The sequence below is a fragment of the Pseudonaja textilis genome, chromosome 3 (genome assembly GCF_049901715.1).
Source record: "Pseudonaja textilis isolate UNSWEBS1 chromosome 3, rPseTex1.2, whole genome shotgun sequence".
In the NCBI taxonomy this organism is placed as follows: Eukaryota; Metazoa; Chordata; class Lepidosauria; order Squamata; family Elapidae; genus Pseudonaja; species Pseudonaja textilis.
The window spans coordinates 50887860-50905629 of record NC_141992.1 but is presented as its reverse complement, the minus strand read 5'-3'; the positions used below and the strand labels follow the sequence as shown (position 1 = coordinate 50905629).

General features: G+C 36.9%; 1 protein-coding gene across 7 annotated transcripts in view; it reads left to right on the top strand.

The window, feature by feature from the left end:
* The window catches only part of BRPF3 (bromodomain and PHD finger containing 3), a 42219-nt gene that overhangs the window by 21110 nt on the left and 3339 nt on the right, over positions 1–17770 (top strand). The window contains exons 6-11 of one of the 7 annotated variants that reach the window (XM_087929653.1): positions 218–530; positions 783–1046; positions 7418–7837; positions 12884–12977; positions 14057–14154; positions 15784–15881. In XM_087929653.1, coding sequence (XP_087785779.1) covers positions 218–530; positions 783–1046; positions 7418–7837; positions 12884–12977; positions 14057–14154; positions 15784–15881 — 1287 coding nt within the window. Of the gene's footprint in view, positions 1–217; positions 531–782; positions 1047–7414; positions 7925–12880; positions 12978–14056; positions 14155–15783; positions 15882–17770 lie in introns of all 7 variants that reach the window. The other 6 variants (XM_087929652.1, XM_087929651.1, XM_026716872.2 and 3 more) reach the window with 6 other exon arrangements.

The following is a 17770-nucleotide window of genomic DNA, read 5'->3' as shown; positions in this document are numbered from 1 at the left end:
CCTGAGCACTGCCTATATGGAAATGGACTCTTATCCCTTAGCAAGATAGTTCTATTTACGAGAGCTGAAGGGAATGTAATTCAATAAGTAAGTGGCATTCTTGTAAGTTTATGTTCAAACCCAGTGCCAATAAGAGGACATGCAGAATACTTATGATGGGTATACCCTGGTTGGCTAGTAAATGATTTTTGTAATTGTACAGGTTTTATATGTTTAGGTTCCAGATTACCTGGAATTCATTTCCAAGCCAATGGATTTTTCTACCATGAGGAAGAAGCTGGAGTCCCACCAGTACCAAACACTGGATGAATTTGAAGAAGATTTTAACCTTATCCTTGCCAATTGCATGAGGTATAATTCTAAAGACACCATTTTCCATCGAGCAGCTGTCCGACTCAGAGACCTTGGAGGTGCAATATTACGCCATGCACGACGGCAAGCTGAGAATATTGGCTTTGACCCACAAGCGGGGATTCATTTGCCTGAATCTCCAAAGACAGAAGATTTTTATCGTTTTTCTTGGGAGGATGGTAAGTTTCTGAGCTATTTCTGATGTAATAAAGATGTATAAACATGTAAAGCAACTCAAGAAGTCACCTTGAAAAGTGTCTTATATAAAAATATTTCACTGATTCCATATTTAAGTGATGAATTCCCTGCATGTGGTATAAAGTTCATAGTGTAGTGTAACGTTCAGCTAGGTAAGAATGGTGAGTAGGTCTGCCTTGAGATGCAGAGAAGTTTCTCCATCGATATCACACATCCAATATTTCTAATTGCAGTTGACAATATTCTTGTCGCTGAGAACCGAGCTCATCTTTCCTTGGAAGTACAACTGAAGGAACTACTGGAAAAGCTGGACATAGTGAGCACCATGAGGTCAAGTGGTGCCCGAACTCGTCGCGTTCGACTCTTGAGACGGGAAATCAACTCCATCAGGCAAAAGCTGGCTCAGCAGCAGAATAAAGCCATGCCAAATGGAGAATCAGCTCCATGGGAAGAAGGTCTGGAAAAAATGTTGCAAAGTGATGAAGATAGGGAAAAAGGTGAGAGACTTCACTAGATTTCAATAAGTTAGTGAGGAAATAGATTTAGTTTAGGCTAGGCTGGGCTGGGAATCTGTTCACATTAATCTTACACAAGACTGTTAGAAGAATCCTTGTTATAATTATTGCTTTTAATAATGCATACCAAAATTATTTAAACATTGAGTAAGACATCTTCAGGATTTGTGGTATTTATCATATTGCACAGTACAAATTGTACCTCATGATAAATTAGTGAGTTTGGAAGAAAACAGCCGAGGCTAATCAGATTTGCCAGACTTGAATCTACTTGGCTGCAGCCCAAAATATGTCCTTATACTGATATCTCTGTAGCATCTAATACTAAGTTGGAACGTTCTGTGTGCTATCACATATCCTGATATGGACAAAGGAAAAGGAAAAGAGGAAGGAAGGAAGGAAGGAAGGAAGGGAAGGGAAGGGAAGGGAAGGGAAGGGAAGGGAAGGAAGGAAGGAAGGAAGGAAGGAAGGAAGGAAGGAAGGAAGGAAGGAAGGATATGAGTCACTAGAGTAGGTGGCTGCAAAAGAGATAAAAGCAGTTTTAGCCTTAATTAGTAGAAATTCAGTTCAAGGGAAGCAATAGTTGGCTTTTGCTTATTATGCCTTATTCAGATTCCATCTCACGGTTGTGTCTACTTCTGAGTATTATAATTCAAAACAAATTTAGAAAACCTAAAATGGCATAAAGAGGAACCTATGAGGAGGCATTGAGTTAACTGGATATGTTTAGCCTTGAAAAAAGAAGATTAATGGAGGATTTAATAGCACTCCTCAAGTATCTAACAGATAATCAGAGTTGGAAGGGACCTTGTAGGTCATCTAGTCCAACCCCCCGCCCAAGCGGGAGACCCTACACCATTTCTGACAAATGGCAGTCCAATCTCTTCTTGAAAGTCTCAAGTGATGGCACTCCCACAACTTCTGAAGGCAAGCTGTTCTATTGGTTGATTGTTCTCACTGTCAAAAAGTTTCTCCTTGTTTCCAGGTTAAATCTCTCCTCGTTCAGTTTCCATCCATTATTCCTTGTCTGGCCTACAGGCGCTTTAGAAAATAGCTTGACCCCTTCCTCCCTGTGGCAGCCCCTCTAAAAGGACTTTACAGAAAAGCAGGTTCAGACCTGTTTTGTGGTAGAGAATATATGTAGCTGAGAGTTGAATTTTTGGGCTCTTGGTGTTCTCTGAGCTTCCATTTGCTTCTTGCAGGCTGGGTGAAATCATTAGTACATGGGGCACTGAAGTTTGTTATCTGTTTATATGTGATAGATTGATCTGGCCTGGCTTAAAACATTTATTATTTCCCAATTGAAATTGTGTTTGTACAGGTAGTCTTTGATGTACGACACCAAATTTCTGTTGCTGAGACTGTTGTTAAGTGAGTTTTGCCCCCAATTTACGATCTTTCTTGCCACAGCACTGCAGTTGTTACATTATTGTAAATCAATCTGGTTTCCCCTTTGACTTTGCTTGTCAAAAGGTCGCAAAGGGGGAATCACATGACCCTGGGACTCTGCAACCGTCGCAAATATGAGTCAGTTACCAAGTATCTGAATTTTGATCACATGATCATGGGGATGGTGTAATGTTGTACGTGTGAGAAATGGTCATAAGTCACTTTTTTCAATGTTTTTCTAACTTTGAAATGTCACTAAATGAACTGTTTTAAGTCGAGGACTACCTGTACTTGTCAGTGTGTAGTGAAATTAAAGAATTTTCCTCATGTCTTCTGACTGCCCGTTGATTTTCATGGTTACATACTGCCAATTTGTCCTATATGGTGACCTACGTGTGTGCATCGTATGTTGTAACTTGACATGTTTTGTCTTCTTTGGCTGTTGAGTCTTTTTGTTTGCTTTGGATGCTTTGGATAGATACCATTGACTTATTGCTGTAATGCCAACAAATTATACTAACCTGGGAGTAATTTCTAAGAAGCTTTTCATGTTGTGGTAGGCAGCGAACTCCAACTTTTTGGCACCAGGGACCAGTGCCGTGGAGGAATTTTTTTCCATGGACCTGAGGGGACATGGTTTCACGTGCTGCCTGCATCCCAGGCATGGGGTTTTGTTTGTTTGTGTGGCATGGTTTCTGGCATACTGCGGACTGGTACTGGGGGTTGGGGATACCTGTGATAGTGCTATCCTTTTCATAGGTTATGTACATTGTGTTACAATCAATCACACAAAACATTAACCAACACTTGGAAATGCAAGAACTAGAATCTGAATAGGAACAATCAAGGAAAGAAACTACACTCAATTCAAACAGCAGTTGAGAAAGAAACAATACCCCAATGGAGGCTGGTACCACAAACCACCATATTTAAACAGCAAGAAGACTTCACTCCCTCATGCATTAATGATGTTACCTAGCCTAGGGATTAAATGTCTACAAGAAGAAAAGCAAGCTCAGAAATCACCACTGATCCAAAAAGGTCAATTTTCTATTGTTCCAAAATGTTGGACATGACACACAAGAACAGATTTAAGTTATAGGAAGACAATTCCAATGGAATATTAGGAATAAATTTACAAAGTTAAAAGCATTTGACAACAGAACCAAATAACAAGAGAAAGTAGTAGGTCTCCTTCACTGAGTATATAAGCAAACTAGGTTAAACAGATATTTGTTGAGGATGCTTTAATTTGTGCTGAGCAGGATGTTATGCATGGTGCCTAAATGTTCCTTGGCTGTGTATTATTCTGTGACCAAGAAATCTTTTGCAACTGTGTTCTTCCCTGTAAAAACCTGCCTTGAATATTATACCATGAGATTTCTAAGGAAACCATACACACATTCTCCAATTAATAGTAAATAAGTGAATTCAAGGACAGTGGGGATCAAAATAGATTCTATTTTGGCTAGGTGTAATACACTGTGATTTATGTACACAACAGTTAAGGATTTTTGAATGAGTCAGAATACCGTGACTTGTTCAATAAACCTAAAATGAATCATGACTTAAAACCATAAGTTATTTCGGCTAGCAAGAGTCTTAAACTGCTTTTGAGCAAGGGGTTATTCTTTTTCTTTTTTCAAGTGACATTAGTTGACAGTGTGTAACTAACTTGATTGTTCTCTCCCAAAGAAAGATGTGAAGTCATAATTCTTACATTTTCAGACAGTGAAAATGGAAAATGCTGTATATAGAAAAGCAGGCAGGGAGCTGATTCTGAGCTGGGCTATTCAAGGATTTGCATAGAATGTTATTGCTTTACTTACAGGGATTTACTTAACATCTGTGGCAAGAAAGGTCGTAAAATGGAGCAAAACTCACTTAACAAATATCTCACTTAGCAACAAATTTTCGGCTAAATTGTCATAAGTCGAGGATTACCTGTATTTTCTATGTCCTCTTTCGGCAACAAAAATATTCAAGCCCTTGTTAATTCACAGAAGTCGCCTTGTAGCTGTCTACCGCTGATATTGCCGTATCCTGTCTCTCTGTTCATTCTGGTATTCCTCAGAATAAAGTTCCATTTATCAAAGTTAATTATTTTCACATCCAGGGTTTCAGAACAGAATTCCTCAGCTATCCAGCCCCAGCATGACAAATTTTTGCCCATCTCTTTTTTGTCAGCTTGCAACAGGATAAGTTGATGTGCATTCTGGAGCAATTACAAGTAATCCTTGATTTATGACTGGTCACTTAGCGACCATTCAAAGTTATTCCAAACGGATCCCCAAAAAGTACTTATGACCCAGATTCAAAATTTCTCGGGCTGTTTCTCTCCTCCACAGTCGCATAATTGCATTTTGGGCACTTAACGATGGCCCACATTTATAGGTGTTTACAGTCACACAGTCAGATGATTGTGATTCATGACATAATGACTGCAATATTCACTTTATGACTATCATGTTCCTTTAATGACTACCACAAAAGTCATCAAATCAGACATGGTCACAGAATAACTTGCTTAACAACTGACGTGATTTACAATCATAATTCCTGGCTCAATTACAGCCGTAAGTCAAGGACTACTTATATAGCATTTTCAGTATTTTCCTAACTTGTATGTCAGAGATGAGAGCTGCTTATACTGCTGGTCTGTAGTTTATTTTCTTTCTACATTGTGACATTTGTGTGCCCATGCAGCATTTTGACAGTTTGGAAGTGTAGACAGTCCCAAATTTACACAATCAGTTTCTATCTTTTTTCCTACCCTTTTCATGATTGTCATGAAAGGAGAGACAAATGCATACTTGCTTTATAGAAATAGAATTAAAAAAAAATAACACCACTGATTAGGATATGGAGATTTTGCAGTCCTATTCATATCTACTCAGAATGTTATGTCCATTTGCCATTTCCACTTCCATTTTTTCCATGACTAGTAGCATAATGTGTTTTCCAAGGTTTATAATTGATTTGTAAGTATTACTACATGGTGGAAGTGAAAATGACAGAGAAACCTCCTCTTTCCTTGCTCTTTCTAAAAATTAGTCTAAAAGTGAGAAGGGTATTTAATTAAAGAAATTAGTTCATTCCATGTGTCTTTGTTTCTAGTTTTTGGTTCATAAATTGCTAAATGTATTTTTTTTTCCTGTAATATGTGTACTCTTCTAAATGTAGACTAAGATTTTTAGTATTTTGTTACACATCAGATGTTTAGGCTCCTGTAGTTCTCTGCAAGGGAACAATAGCTGTAGAGAGAGTTATGGTTATTCAAATAGCACTCCAATTATAAAAACAGAAGATGTGAAACAGCTGTTCTGCAGACCAGCAGAAAGATAGGGCAGCATATAAAAACCTTGGAAATGACTTTCACAGTTCTAATTTCTACTGCAGGCATACTTTGAAGTTGTCTTCTCCACACACTTTCCCCCAGTAATTGCACCCTTACAGTCAGAGTTAAATTATGTTTAACTGTTAGTGAAGCAACCACAAAATGTTGCTATTTTCTAGCAGTGTTTTATTATAATAAGATTTAAAAGTGTTATTCTCATTCTCATTCATGGAGAAATAAAATACTTGATATGGTTTTTTTTCAGTCAGCACTCTAATTTTGTTAGGAAATTATTGAGTCATTCCTTCTTCCATGAGTATGGTGAGTGAATAGCATGGGGAACATGATAAAATGACAGCATAAATCCAACAATTTCATCAAACAAATGTTGCCCTTGTGTCCTAGTCTCTGACACAAGTATGTATGTTGTTTTTGTGTGATGACATCATCATGCATGTTTCATCATCAGTTGTAATGGCTTTCTGCCCTGGTCATCCATGTTGAAAGATATATGGTTTAGGACATGGAGTGAATATTTTAGCTTAGACTGAATGCCTGGATGGAAACAGAATTTAAATGGGAGAAGAATGCAAGTGTGATTTCATTCTGTTATGGGTTTCAATCAAACCATAGTCGTGTCAGAGAACAAGAAATATGCCTGAGATTTGGACTGTTCTGAATGTTTTTGTGACTGTGCAAGGAACAGTAACAGTTTTGTTTTGTTTTGTTTGAAATAAAAAAAATACATTAGTGACTTGCTTTTAGTATGCACGAAACTGGATTCCATTCCTTTAAACAGACTTGAACTGCATTTGAAATTCTTCTTTAATCTCTAGACCTTTCATATGTCCGGTTCCTCTTATGTAGGAAATCATGTAGAGGTCAGATTACTTGAAAAGTATTAGAATCTGGAAAAAAAAATGAGTAAAGAAAGATAGGAAAATGAATTTCATGTAGCTCAGTGTTTTCAGCATATTTACTCAGAAGTAAAACTTTCTAAATTTAATGTGTGGGGCAGCGGTGGGATTCAAACATTTTTACTACCGGTTCTGTGGGTGTGGCTTGGTGGGCATGACAGGGGAAGGATACTGCAAAATCCCCATTTCTTCCCCACCCCACTAACCTGCTTTCCAGCTCCATTCTCCTGAGCAGGGCAACAAAAGAAGACCCAGCCAATCAGCTGGGACTTGGGAGGCAGAGAATAGATGTGGACAGGGCCAATCAGAAGTGGTATTCCAAACTACTCAAAATTTCCCCTACCGGTTCTCTGAACTACTCAAAATTTCCCCTACCGGTTCTCCAGAACTGTTCAGAACCTGCTGAATACCACCTCTGGTGTGGGGGATTAAGAAATTTTGCATATTTATTCCATCCTAAATAATGCCATGAGGTTATATTTCCTGGCTCTTGTGAGAGTCAGAATAGTTCCTTCTTGAAGACTTAAATAAGATTCTCTCTGCCTTGTTCTCCCATACTTGGAACGACTCCCTTAAATACACAATACAAAAAGTAGTTATTTAACTGGTGTACCATTGACTTACAATCATAGGAGGAAACAGAAAGCTGTGATCCTACTTTGGGGAATACTTTGTCAAATGTTCAAGCAGATTCTTTTTCTCTTTAGCAGATGACACCAAGCCCCCACTTCCCCCTACCCTGGAGCCCACAGGACCTGCACCCTCCCTATCGGAGCTGGACTCTCTGCAGGACCCTCCAACTCTCAAACCCATTAGCGAAAGCAAGTCCTTGAACAGACTGCATAAACGGCTGAAGTCCGAGGGTGAGCTCTTTGATAAGAAGACGCTGCTGCAGAGGGAGAGCCACCACGCCTTCCACCGCTTGCTCAGCGACAACGGCCTGAACGGATTGGCCCTTCAGGCTACGGGCACTTCTGCCAGCCCCCCGTTTAGTGGAGTGGGCAGGCGGACTTCTGTCCTTTTTAAAAAAGCCAAGAACGGGGTGAAACTGCAAAGAGATCTGGATTGTCCCCCTGAGAATGGAGAGGACCACAACCAAAGTGGGCAGCTCTCCCCCTCCAGCATAGAGGGTGAGCAGCCATCTCGGAAACAGCCACAGAGTGGGAGCTACAGCGAGAGCGATGACGAGAAATCCCCCAGGCAGGCAGGAGTGACAGGTGACTCCCCTGAGCTTTCATTCCTCTGATGTTTTGGAAAGCCAGAGATTTCTAGAGTAAGGCTGGCAAGAAATGTCCGTATCTCTATAGCATCAAGCATTTCCCTGAGTCACTTTGATAATTGGCTTCTGTGTAGTTTCTGTCATAGGGATCTTTACACCAGGCTCCAGTGATATTAAGGAGGAGAGAAAGCTGTGGGCTTCAAACAGAAGATTAGCCTGAGTTGTGGAAGATATGCTGACCTTTTGATTTGTAATTGATTGGATTATTTTTATTATTATTTATTCTGTTGCTAGGACTGTTTTTAGGAGGATTTGGAACGTTAGATAGTTTGAAATATAAGAGTAGAAAGGGGTATAAGTTTCTTTATTTTCACCCCAAAAATGTTTCCCTTGCCTAGACCTCTTTTCATATTTTTATTTTGGGGGTGAGTCACTATGTATATTACTTTTTATAACTCTTCCATTGGAATGAATCCCGACACTTTTGAGATTTTTTTCCAGTGAACATTTGATATAAACAGTTAACACCAGAATCTTCCCCACTGCTTTTAGAATAGAACAAAACAACGTGCCAAAAACAGGTTTGATGGTGCCTGGAAGAATGCAACAGTATTAAAACGTCACTTATTTATAAGATCTGAAATATTAAACAGCAGGTTATAACATTTCTCTTAATGTGTCTCTGACTTCAGGGCTCACGTGATGACTCACAAGTGAGTGTGGGTTCAGGCTCCCCTGAAAAACCTATTTGAAAATACTCATATTTGAAGTTCTGCCAATGACACTTGATCTCTAATCGTTTATTCACATATGGCAGTTAACATTTGATGCTGCAGTCATTACATAGTGAACATTGATCTGTGAGCCCTTATATTATTTCACTATTTGAAAAAGAGAGAATCAAATTATCCTTAACCATTCCAAAAGCAGTATTTTTACCTATATGCTCCACAGAGTACTTTTTTTATTTGTCCATCAAATTTATATGGCTGCCCATATCATAAGAAGTGATTCTGGGTGGCATACAATAATATAATAAGGAACAGAATGATCCTGTGAATAACAATGTGTGTGTTTGTGTGTGTGTGTGTGTGTATAGGTATAGGTAAAAGTAAAGGTTCCCCTCGCATATACGTGCTAGTTGTTTCTGGCTCTAGGGGTTGGTGCTCATCTCTGTTACAAAGCCGAAGAGCCAGTGCTGTCCGAAGACATCTCCGTGGTCATGTGGCTAGCATGACTAAATGCCGAAGGCGCACCAAACGCTGTTACCTTCCCACCAAAGTGGTCCCTATTTTTCTGCTTGCATTTTTACATGCTTTCAAACTGCTAGGTTGGCAGAAGCTGGGAGAAATAATGGGAGCTCACTCCCTTAATGGTGCTAGGGATTCGAACCACCAAACTGCCAACCTTTCTGATCGACAACTCAGTGTCTTAGCCACTGAGCCACTGAGTCCCTTTCATATATGTGTGCATATGTATGTGTGTGTGTATGTGTGTGTATATGTATGTACGTACGTATGTACACACACACACACATATAAATAATATGTAATTTTAATATATTAAGTAGTACATAACTCTGATACCTGTTGCATGCAGCATTTTCTTAAGTAGCAGCAAATAATGTTAAATTCATGGATCTGTCTTCTTCAATGTAGTACCGAGGAATTATGAGTTTTGTGAGAATTGTCATATGTCTGGAGCATCCAATTTTGTGAAAGTAGCAGCAGATGAAATCTCCCACTTAGGTATATCCTGAGGTATTTTGATTTTTACGTGTTTGGGTTGTTGAGGTTACAATTGCTGTAACAATGAGGTTGCCATTGGAAGAACTGAAGAATACCTATGTGGTTGCGAAGAGTCAACAATGATATAGTGGTCACATAATCAATGATGTGTGTTATGTGTCTGCATCCATGCTTTATACATTTGTGTAGTCTTATTTCAAAAGCTTATGTATCACTTGCAGGTCTCTTGTCCAAATATTAATTAAGCTTAACCCAGTTTGTATTTGGGTTCAGATGCAGCCAGCTTAGTGTGCTAGGCTTACATAGCAGCTATTGTTAAAAATAATAAACTATCAGAGTAGTTTCATATTCTAGTTTGACTAGTAAGCGCAGCAGTTATTTTTCCCATTTGAGGCATTTGTGTGACAGCTCAGTGATTACCAAAAGATTCTAATGTTCCACTGAAAACTGTTTTCACTCAGACTTTTCCCCTTTAAACCCCATTCTTTTTATCTTTTTGTTCATGATTAGAAAATTGTATAGTGAAGGAAAGGGAGTTTTCTGCTTTTCCTCTCATGAATAATTATATGGACACATTTGTTAAGAAAAAGAATGAAGATTAATTGGCAGAAAATAAGATCAAATAGTTTATTACACTCAGTGGTAATACTTCACAAAATAGAATTATTTCATCCTTGTATTTTGAAGGGGTGATGTGGACCTTTGTTAAAAAAATAATAACCATAGGGAGTCTTCTTGTGGCTAATGTATTTCATGCATTTTATTTGGGAGCCAAGTTTGTGGTTGTTCCTCTGACTGTTATTCCACATTTATATATTTTCTATGACCATGAGGTCCCTCTCGTTCCTGTCCAGTCTAATGTTTAATAAGTTTATGGCAGTTTGAACCATGTTTGCCATTTAATTGCCAATTCACCAGATCTGCAGATATCCTTTTGGAGCACATTACATCACAGGAATAATTTTGGTGTTGGCAACTTTTTGGCAGTTTTACTGCTCAGCCTCAGTTAAATAAAATTCATTATCCTCATAAAAAATAGTAGATCACACACAACCTGAAACAAAACGGCAAAGATTGTCATTTTAATGGAACATTTCTAGCATATGTAAACCTCAAACAGATGGGGCAGATAAGGCAATATTGATACCTCTAAAGGCATTTAAACCCCTTTTACATAGGCAGGGTGGTTAAACAGAATGTGGTGATGCTATTATTGATCATTCCTAAGACAGCTGCTTTTGCAGAGGAATTTCCTTTTGTAGCATCATTGTAAATTTTATTCCCGATTTCAGTGTCTTTAGTTGGATAGGATAGTATAATTCCTATCCAACTAAAGACACTGAAATCGGGAATAAAAACGAAGCTCAAAAGTGAAGATATGTTTATACCCTTTTCATGTTAAAATTTCTCTTCCTCGATATGCCCTTTTTTCCTCTAGAACCAAGAATATTACTACTTTTTATACCTTTATACTTACAATAACAGATATTAGTGAATATATAGAAGATAGCTAAACAGTTTCTCTCTCTCTTTAGAATCATATAATAAAGGAAATGACAGTAGGGAGAAAAATAGAGCCTTCGTTATAATACAAATGCATAATAATCTATTGGGATTAAATAAAGACAGAAATAAATGCATATTCTCAGAAGAAAAGTAATGAAGTGCCTAGGGGATTCTTGTGTGGGTGGATATAATAATAATCAAAATTTAGAACAACAATTTAAAAGGATAGGGATAAAAGGCTTAGCCGTTGAAAAATCATGGGATAATGGCTGGAATGAAGACCATTCCAAAATTAATTCTATGAGAGACTGATAGAGTTACTGATACACAGTACTATTTTTATGAGATAGTCATATACAGGCAAAACCAAAAATGAACTTATATCTGTAGAGCATTAAGAACACAATTCAATACGAACTGTATTTATATTTATTTATATTTATAATCATATTGAAAATTAGTGCTGTGTAATCTCAAAACTTTGTGTCAGAGATTGCCTATAACGTTAGGTTTGCATGCTGTGTGTTTTCATTCTCTTCCAGTTATCTGGGTCCAACATAACTCATAATTCACAGAAAATATGGTTAACTATAATGTTTAACTCTTTTTGACCTAGGAAATTTTTTCAGAAATACAGTAAACATTCATATACATACAAATGTTCCAACTTTAGTTCAGTATATGCAAGATTCCCCTGGTGATCGGGGCACTTTCATAAGATAATACCCCCCCCCCCAAAAAAAAATTACTGTATTGCATTATTTGTTTATTCTACTACTTCTCCTTTTGTAATAATGCACAAGAAGAAAGAGAAAATTACCTTGAAGCAACTTTTATGCTGGGGGAAAAATGCAATTGAAAATACAGTGAACATGTATTTTGAATGTGTTCCATTAGTTTGAAGGGATAACTTGGAACTAATTGGCTTCTTTATTATTTTCTGGAAATAAAACGAAAAGCAAAATGTGCGTATAAAACTAAAGTGTTACCCTCTTTATTTGGAAAAATACCATCTGAAAGGATCAAAGGAATGTAGGATTCTATTAATCAAATTGTCCCTAGAATAATTACTTCGATAAATATCTCCTTTGGGCTTCAAACTCAAATGTTCTATTGTAATTAGGACAAGGAGTTAAAATTGCTCACATTTTCCCCAGGGTCTCTTGTGCATCATTTAAAAAATGGGTTCTTATGTATATTTCACTCTTCTGCCCCATACTCTGTCTGGATTAACACAATCTATATGTTAACTGCATAAAGCTTTATTGGGTCCAATGCAATGCCATCATAAATGAAATTCAGAACTCACTGGATGCTGGTGATTCTGGCTCAGATTTGGAAAGCTAAGGCAACATTATAAGCTTTGCTATGCCTACATCTGAGTCTCCTTAAGCATGATGAAGTTGTGATAGTGTATGTTCCTAAATGTTTCTGTGGCTGCCAAAACAGCTAGATTAAGTTTGTTTTACTGCACAATCAGGTCTCTAGAATCAAAAATAGTTGCAGATATCCAGATGGAAAATGCTCCTGGGCTGCCACTCTGCACAAACGTTTGGAAAGTCATGCCAAATGCATTCTGAATGTGCTCATCTGACTTCATTAGCTGGAATGTATAACTGTGTTTTCCTTGATGAATCTCTGAATATCTTTTGAAGAAGCATATTATTTGTAACTAGACTTATTCTTGCCTGTCTTCTCAGCAGCTGTGACCAATGGCTTCAGGAAGCATATAGAAAGTGGATCTGACTCAGAATGTAGCTCTGGACTGGGCAGCGGTCTTTCATTTGATATCTGCAGGTAAGACCCCTTTTGGGGGGTTGCATTCAAATAATTACAATTCTACTAATGTTATATATGCAGTAGGTTTGCAGATTTCATAGTGATTGTTCCTACCTTACATTTTGGGCAACATATAATGTAGTAGTAGTGCTGGATCTCATATGTGCAGAATATGTTTACCTTATAGCAGGGTTTCCTAGACTGAGGTATATCTCCCTTGGGGAAGTGCAGACAAAGTCCTTTAGTTACAATATATGGTTGCAACAAATTCACCTTTTCCAAAGTTTCATTTTATATTATTTTCATTGTTCATTTGTGTCCATTTTGGTGTTTGGATTTTTATAGGTATGTGCATTAAAGGGAAATGTGATGGCAGGTGTGTTGGCAGAAAGTTTAGGAACCCCTGCCTTGTAGCATATTTATTTTCTGACCCTTTCTTCATTTTCCACTAGTCTTTTAAAATTAACTTACTCGATGATTTCAAGATATATGGGTACTGTAAGATCAAGAGTAAATTCCAATCCAAGTGTTAGGAAAGTTCCCTACAAAAAGAATGGTTTGCCTCATCCAGTAAACATCTAAATCTTTTAGATTTATATCCAGACTTTGGCCCTAGAAATGTTAGAGCCACATTAGTTCTGCTAACTCTTACCTTGTCATAGTCTTTATCTTTCCTAACAGTGGGAAGCCTCCTTGGCATTTGCTTGCTTCCTTATTCCTCCTATGCAATTCTTAAAAGCAGCTAATCATTATTTTAAAGACATAACAGAGCCCCTATCTGAGGGAGATGAGCAGTTTACAAATAGGAAATACTAGTCAATCAATCAGCAATTATTTTGCCCTTGTTTTCCTTCATGTGGTTTCAGTTGCCCCAAAGATACCCATATCATGTAAAGGTCTTGTGGTTTGTTAGAGAAATTGCACATCAAGCCCCAAGGAATGGTTTTCACACTAGCATGGTGACCATCCCAGAAAATAACACTCCTTTGTGACTTGACTCCTTGGTTTCCTTTAGTTCATGAGATTATGTGAACTGAACTAACTACCTCATGGTATTTAGTATCTCACTTTCTTGTCATGCCTCCTTTTTTTCACAGTAGTCCACCACCACACAAACGTAGCCGAGGAAAGCCTGCTCTTATACGGGTCCCTTTTCTGGATGGTGTAAATAAAGATTTGGCATATAGCAACTCAGGTGAGATAAAAATTTGCACATGAAATTCATATGAGTAAGACATAGGTGCTATTTTTCATGTTGATTGTGCCACAGGATAATAGGTTCTCTGCTTATTTCTGTGGAGTTAAGCACTACCAAATTGATAAGAACCGTTTGTCAATTTATTCTTTAAACCGGTGATGTCAGAACTTGCAGCCCCTGAAATTAAGCAAGTGGTATAATATATTTCCCTGAACAGGTACTAGAATTCATTTCTGAATTCCTTATTCTTCTCAGCTATTTGTCATGAGCTGTAGTGGCACTGTGGTTAGAATGCAGTATTGCAGGCTAACTTGCTGTTCACTGCCAGGGGTACGATCCTCACCAGCTCAAGGTTGACTCAGCCTTCCATCTGTCCGAGGTTGGTGACCCAGCTTGTTGGGGGCAATATTGTGACTCTGTAAACAGGGGTCTCCAACCTTGGTCACTTTAAGTCTGGAGGACTTCAACTCCCAGAATTCCCCAACCAGCTTTGCTTTACTGGCTAGGGAATTCTGGGAGTTGAAGTCCACCAGGCTTAAAGTGACCAAGGTTGGAGACCCTTACTATAAACCACTTAGAGAGCTGTAAAGCATTGTGAAGTGGTATGTAAGTCTAAGTGCTATTGCTATTTAAGGTGAAGATGTGAGTGAATTCAGAAGGACAGCAGGGGATGCGGAGAAACTATGTTGTAGAGGGCCTATGATATGAGGAAGGATCTCAGGAGTCATAGTTTCAGCCAGTAGTTTTCATTCTCCCAAATCCCCTTACTTGATACATTTAGCTATTCCATGTTATATAATTAGAGTATGTTATGGAATACAGCTACTTTGAGGAATAAAATATGGATATAGGAATGCTGAGTAAAGACATTTAAAATCTTACACAATGTATTTACAGTACAAAATGCTTTACTATACTAAACAATTAGAAATTTGCAAGACTTTGCAGAAACAGTCAATTGCTAAGTGAATTACCTGGTCCTAAATCCAAACCCAGCTTATCCAAAGGGTGCTTTTGCCAGAAAATGGGAAAAAAGAGTTGCAAAACATGATCATGTGACTATCGGTCATAAATATAAACTGTGATCATGTGATTGTGGGAATGATATGGCAGTTGTAACTTTGAAGACAAGTTGCAAATAACTTATTTTGAGTCTGTTAAGTGGTCAGTTGTAAGTCGGTGACCACTTGTAGTTCCAAATCTGTAAGTGAAAATGTTGGTTATGTATACAGGTACACAAGACAGTTCTTTTATTAGTCATTCCAGTGCTAGTTGAAGATTTGTATCTTGGGTTGTTCTCTTTTTAGAAGACTGAGGATAGTTTGAATAGGACATTCATGAATTTTGCCCTAATAACATAATAGGATTGACCTAATTTGCAATGTATTCCTTTTGTACCAAATCCATTATTAGATAAGTTACTGCCTTCTTTACCTAATATGCTATTTTTATTTTTGTTCAATTTTGTTTTATTATATCTATTTTTAATTAGCAAGGAAGACCTAGCACACAGTCTAGTCTGTGTACAATCTATGCTTCCATAGCAATGAAACTAAATCTTCAGTGTTATGAATGATGAATTTGGCATGGCACAACATAATTCTAAATTGTCCTGTGACTTCTTAGGAAGAAACTTGCTGATGTCATTTGAGGAACATGCTGACCTAGAACCTCTGGAGCTTGTGTGGGCAAAGTGTCGTGGCTATCCTTCTTACCCAGCCCTGGTATGTATCTAAGGCTAGGTGGTTCTTCTTGGGAACATGAGCTGACCCTTCTGAGGCTTTGAGGTGGAGATTGATGACACCAGGCAACGTTGGTTTACTTCTATTGGAGAATGTGACTTTGGGGGGCTGTTTCTAACTTCCAATATTATGTGGTAAAATTCCGGGTTGTGTCAGATCTGGAATTACAACAGACTTTGCTAATTTGATGCTTTCCTAAATAAAAGAAATTGTTTTGGAAGATGGACTTTGCTCTTTTCTTTTTAAATGGATTTCACCACTTGGAAACCTGACAAATTGTGCTTAAGAACAGTTTCACTTAGTAGTTTTATATTTACTTCATGCTAAAAGGCAAAATAGTGCACCTACTTTGAAACATCAAGCAGCCTCTAAATATTTTAAGATTATCTGGGTTAGATATGAATTTTCAGAATTTGAGTTTGATAGCTTAATTATTACTTGTGTTTATTACCTGTTTATTTTTCTCCAATTTAAAAGTCATATAGCTGAATATTCTTAAGACTCCATTTCATATATATAGCGAATGTTGTTCTGTTCAAAATATATTGAGTTTAAATAATAAATAGTTGATTAAATTATTAATGATTAACATGTTTTTATTATCTTCGCATATTGTGAGTTAATATTTATAAGATGTATTACTGTTTTTAACTTTTCAGAGTTAGATCCTCTCTGTTTACTAAATAGTTCATTCTATAATTCTCTAGAATTTTAAAATATTATTCTAAAACATACATTATCATGACAGCAAAATACCAGATTAACTCATTTATTCTACAATATTTTACCCTGATTTTCACAAAATAGATTTGAAATAATATCTGCCTTAAGGGTGGATGATGATGTAATTTTATATAAATTCCAACAACATCTGAGAAGTAGAGAACATACAGTGCTAATACTTTTTATTTAAATAATAATAATTTTATTAAAAGTTTTAAAAGATAAAAACTAATATAACTAATATAAAATAAGGAAGAAAAAAGAAAAAGAAATAAAAAAAGCTGAAGTTCAAGAAAGAATACAAAGAAGTGGCTTCTGATCTTCTTTATAGCAGTTATAAATATAATTATAAATTTACGTCTTTCTCTAAAGTTACATCAGGATTCTCTTTCTCTAATCTGCCCTGCCTATCATCAAAACCATAAACCATAAATTCATTTTCTTCTGTTTTGCACAAAACAGTTTTTGTTTTGCATCAAGAGTTTTGAGTATTTGCCTATTATTTCTCATCTATAAAGGCTTCTTGTGTTAGATTCACAAAGATGTTTTGGGCAGAACCTGTGGGTCTGACTTTATTTCTTATTTTCAATAGGGTATATCTAACATAACAATTTTTAAAATCCACCTTAATCTTGATTTTACTGTTTTACAAATAACAAATAATACAAATCTCAGGTCACGTCCTTCTAATTCCAAAAGCATTCTATTTCTCAGCTGTAGCCATGCTGCAAAATACAATTACGAATCCAATACTCTCTTTTCCATATATTTAACTTTTGATGTTTTGCCCCTAACACACAAACTTAACTATATCATTTTGCCATTGTTTAAAATGGTGCATCAGTTGTCAAAGCAGGTATTGTCTAAAACAAAAATGTCATTCCACACAAGGCATTCATTTTTATCACAGAAATTCTCCCTAGCAATAACAATTGTAGTTTCTCCCATATTAATATGTCTTTTTTAACTTCATTCCATGTTTTAATACTAATACTTAATAAGTGCTAATACTTCTGAGTGTGTCCCCAGATCCAGTTAAGATCCATGATTTAATCTCTGAATTCTAAAATATTAGATTCAGGGTATATAAAAGTATTCCTTGTTCTATATGAAAATGTAAAATAAATTATTACCACAAAATTTGATAT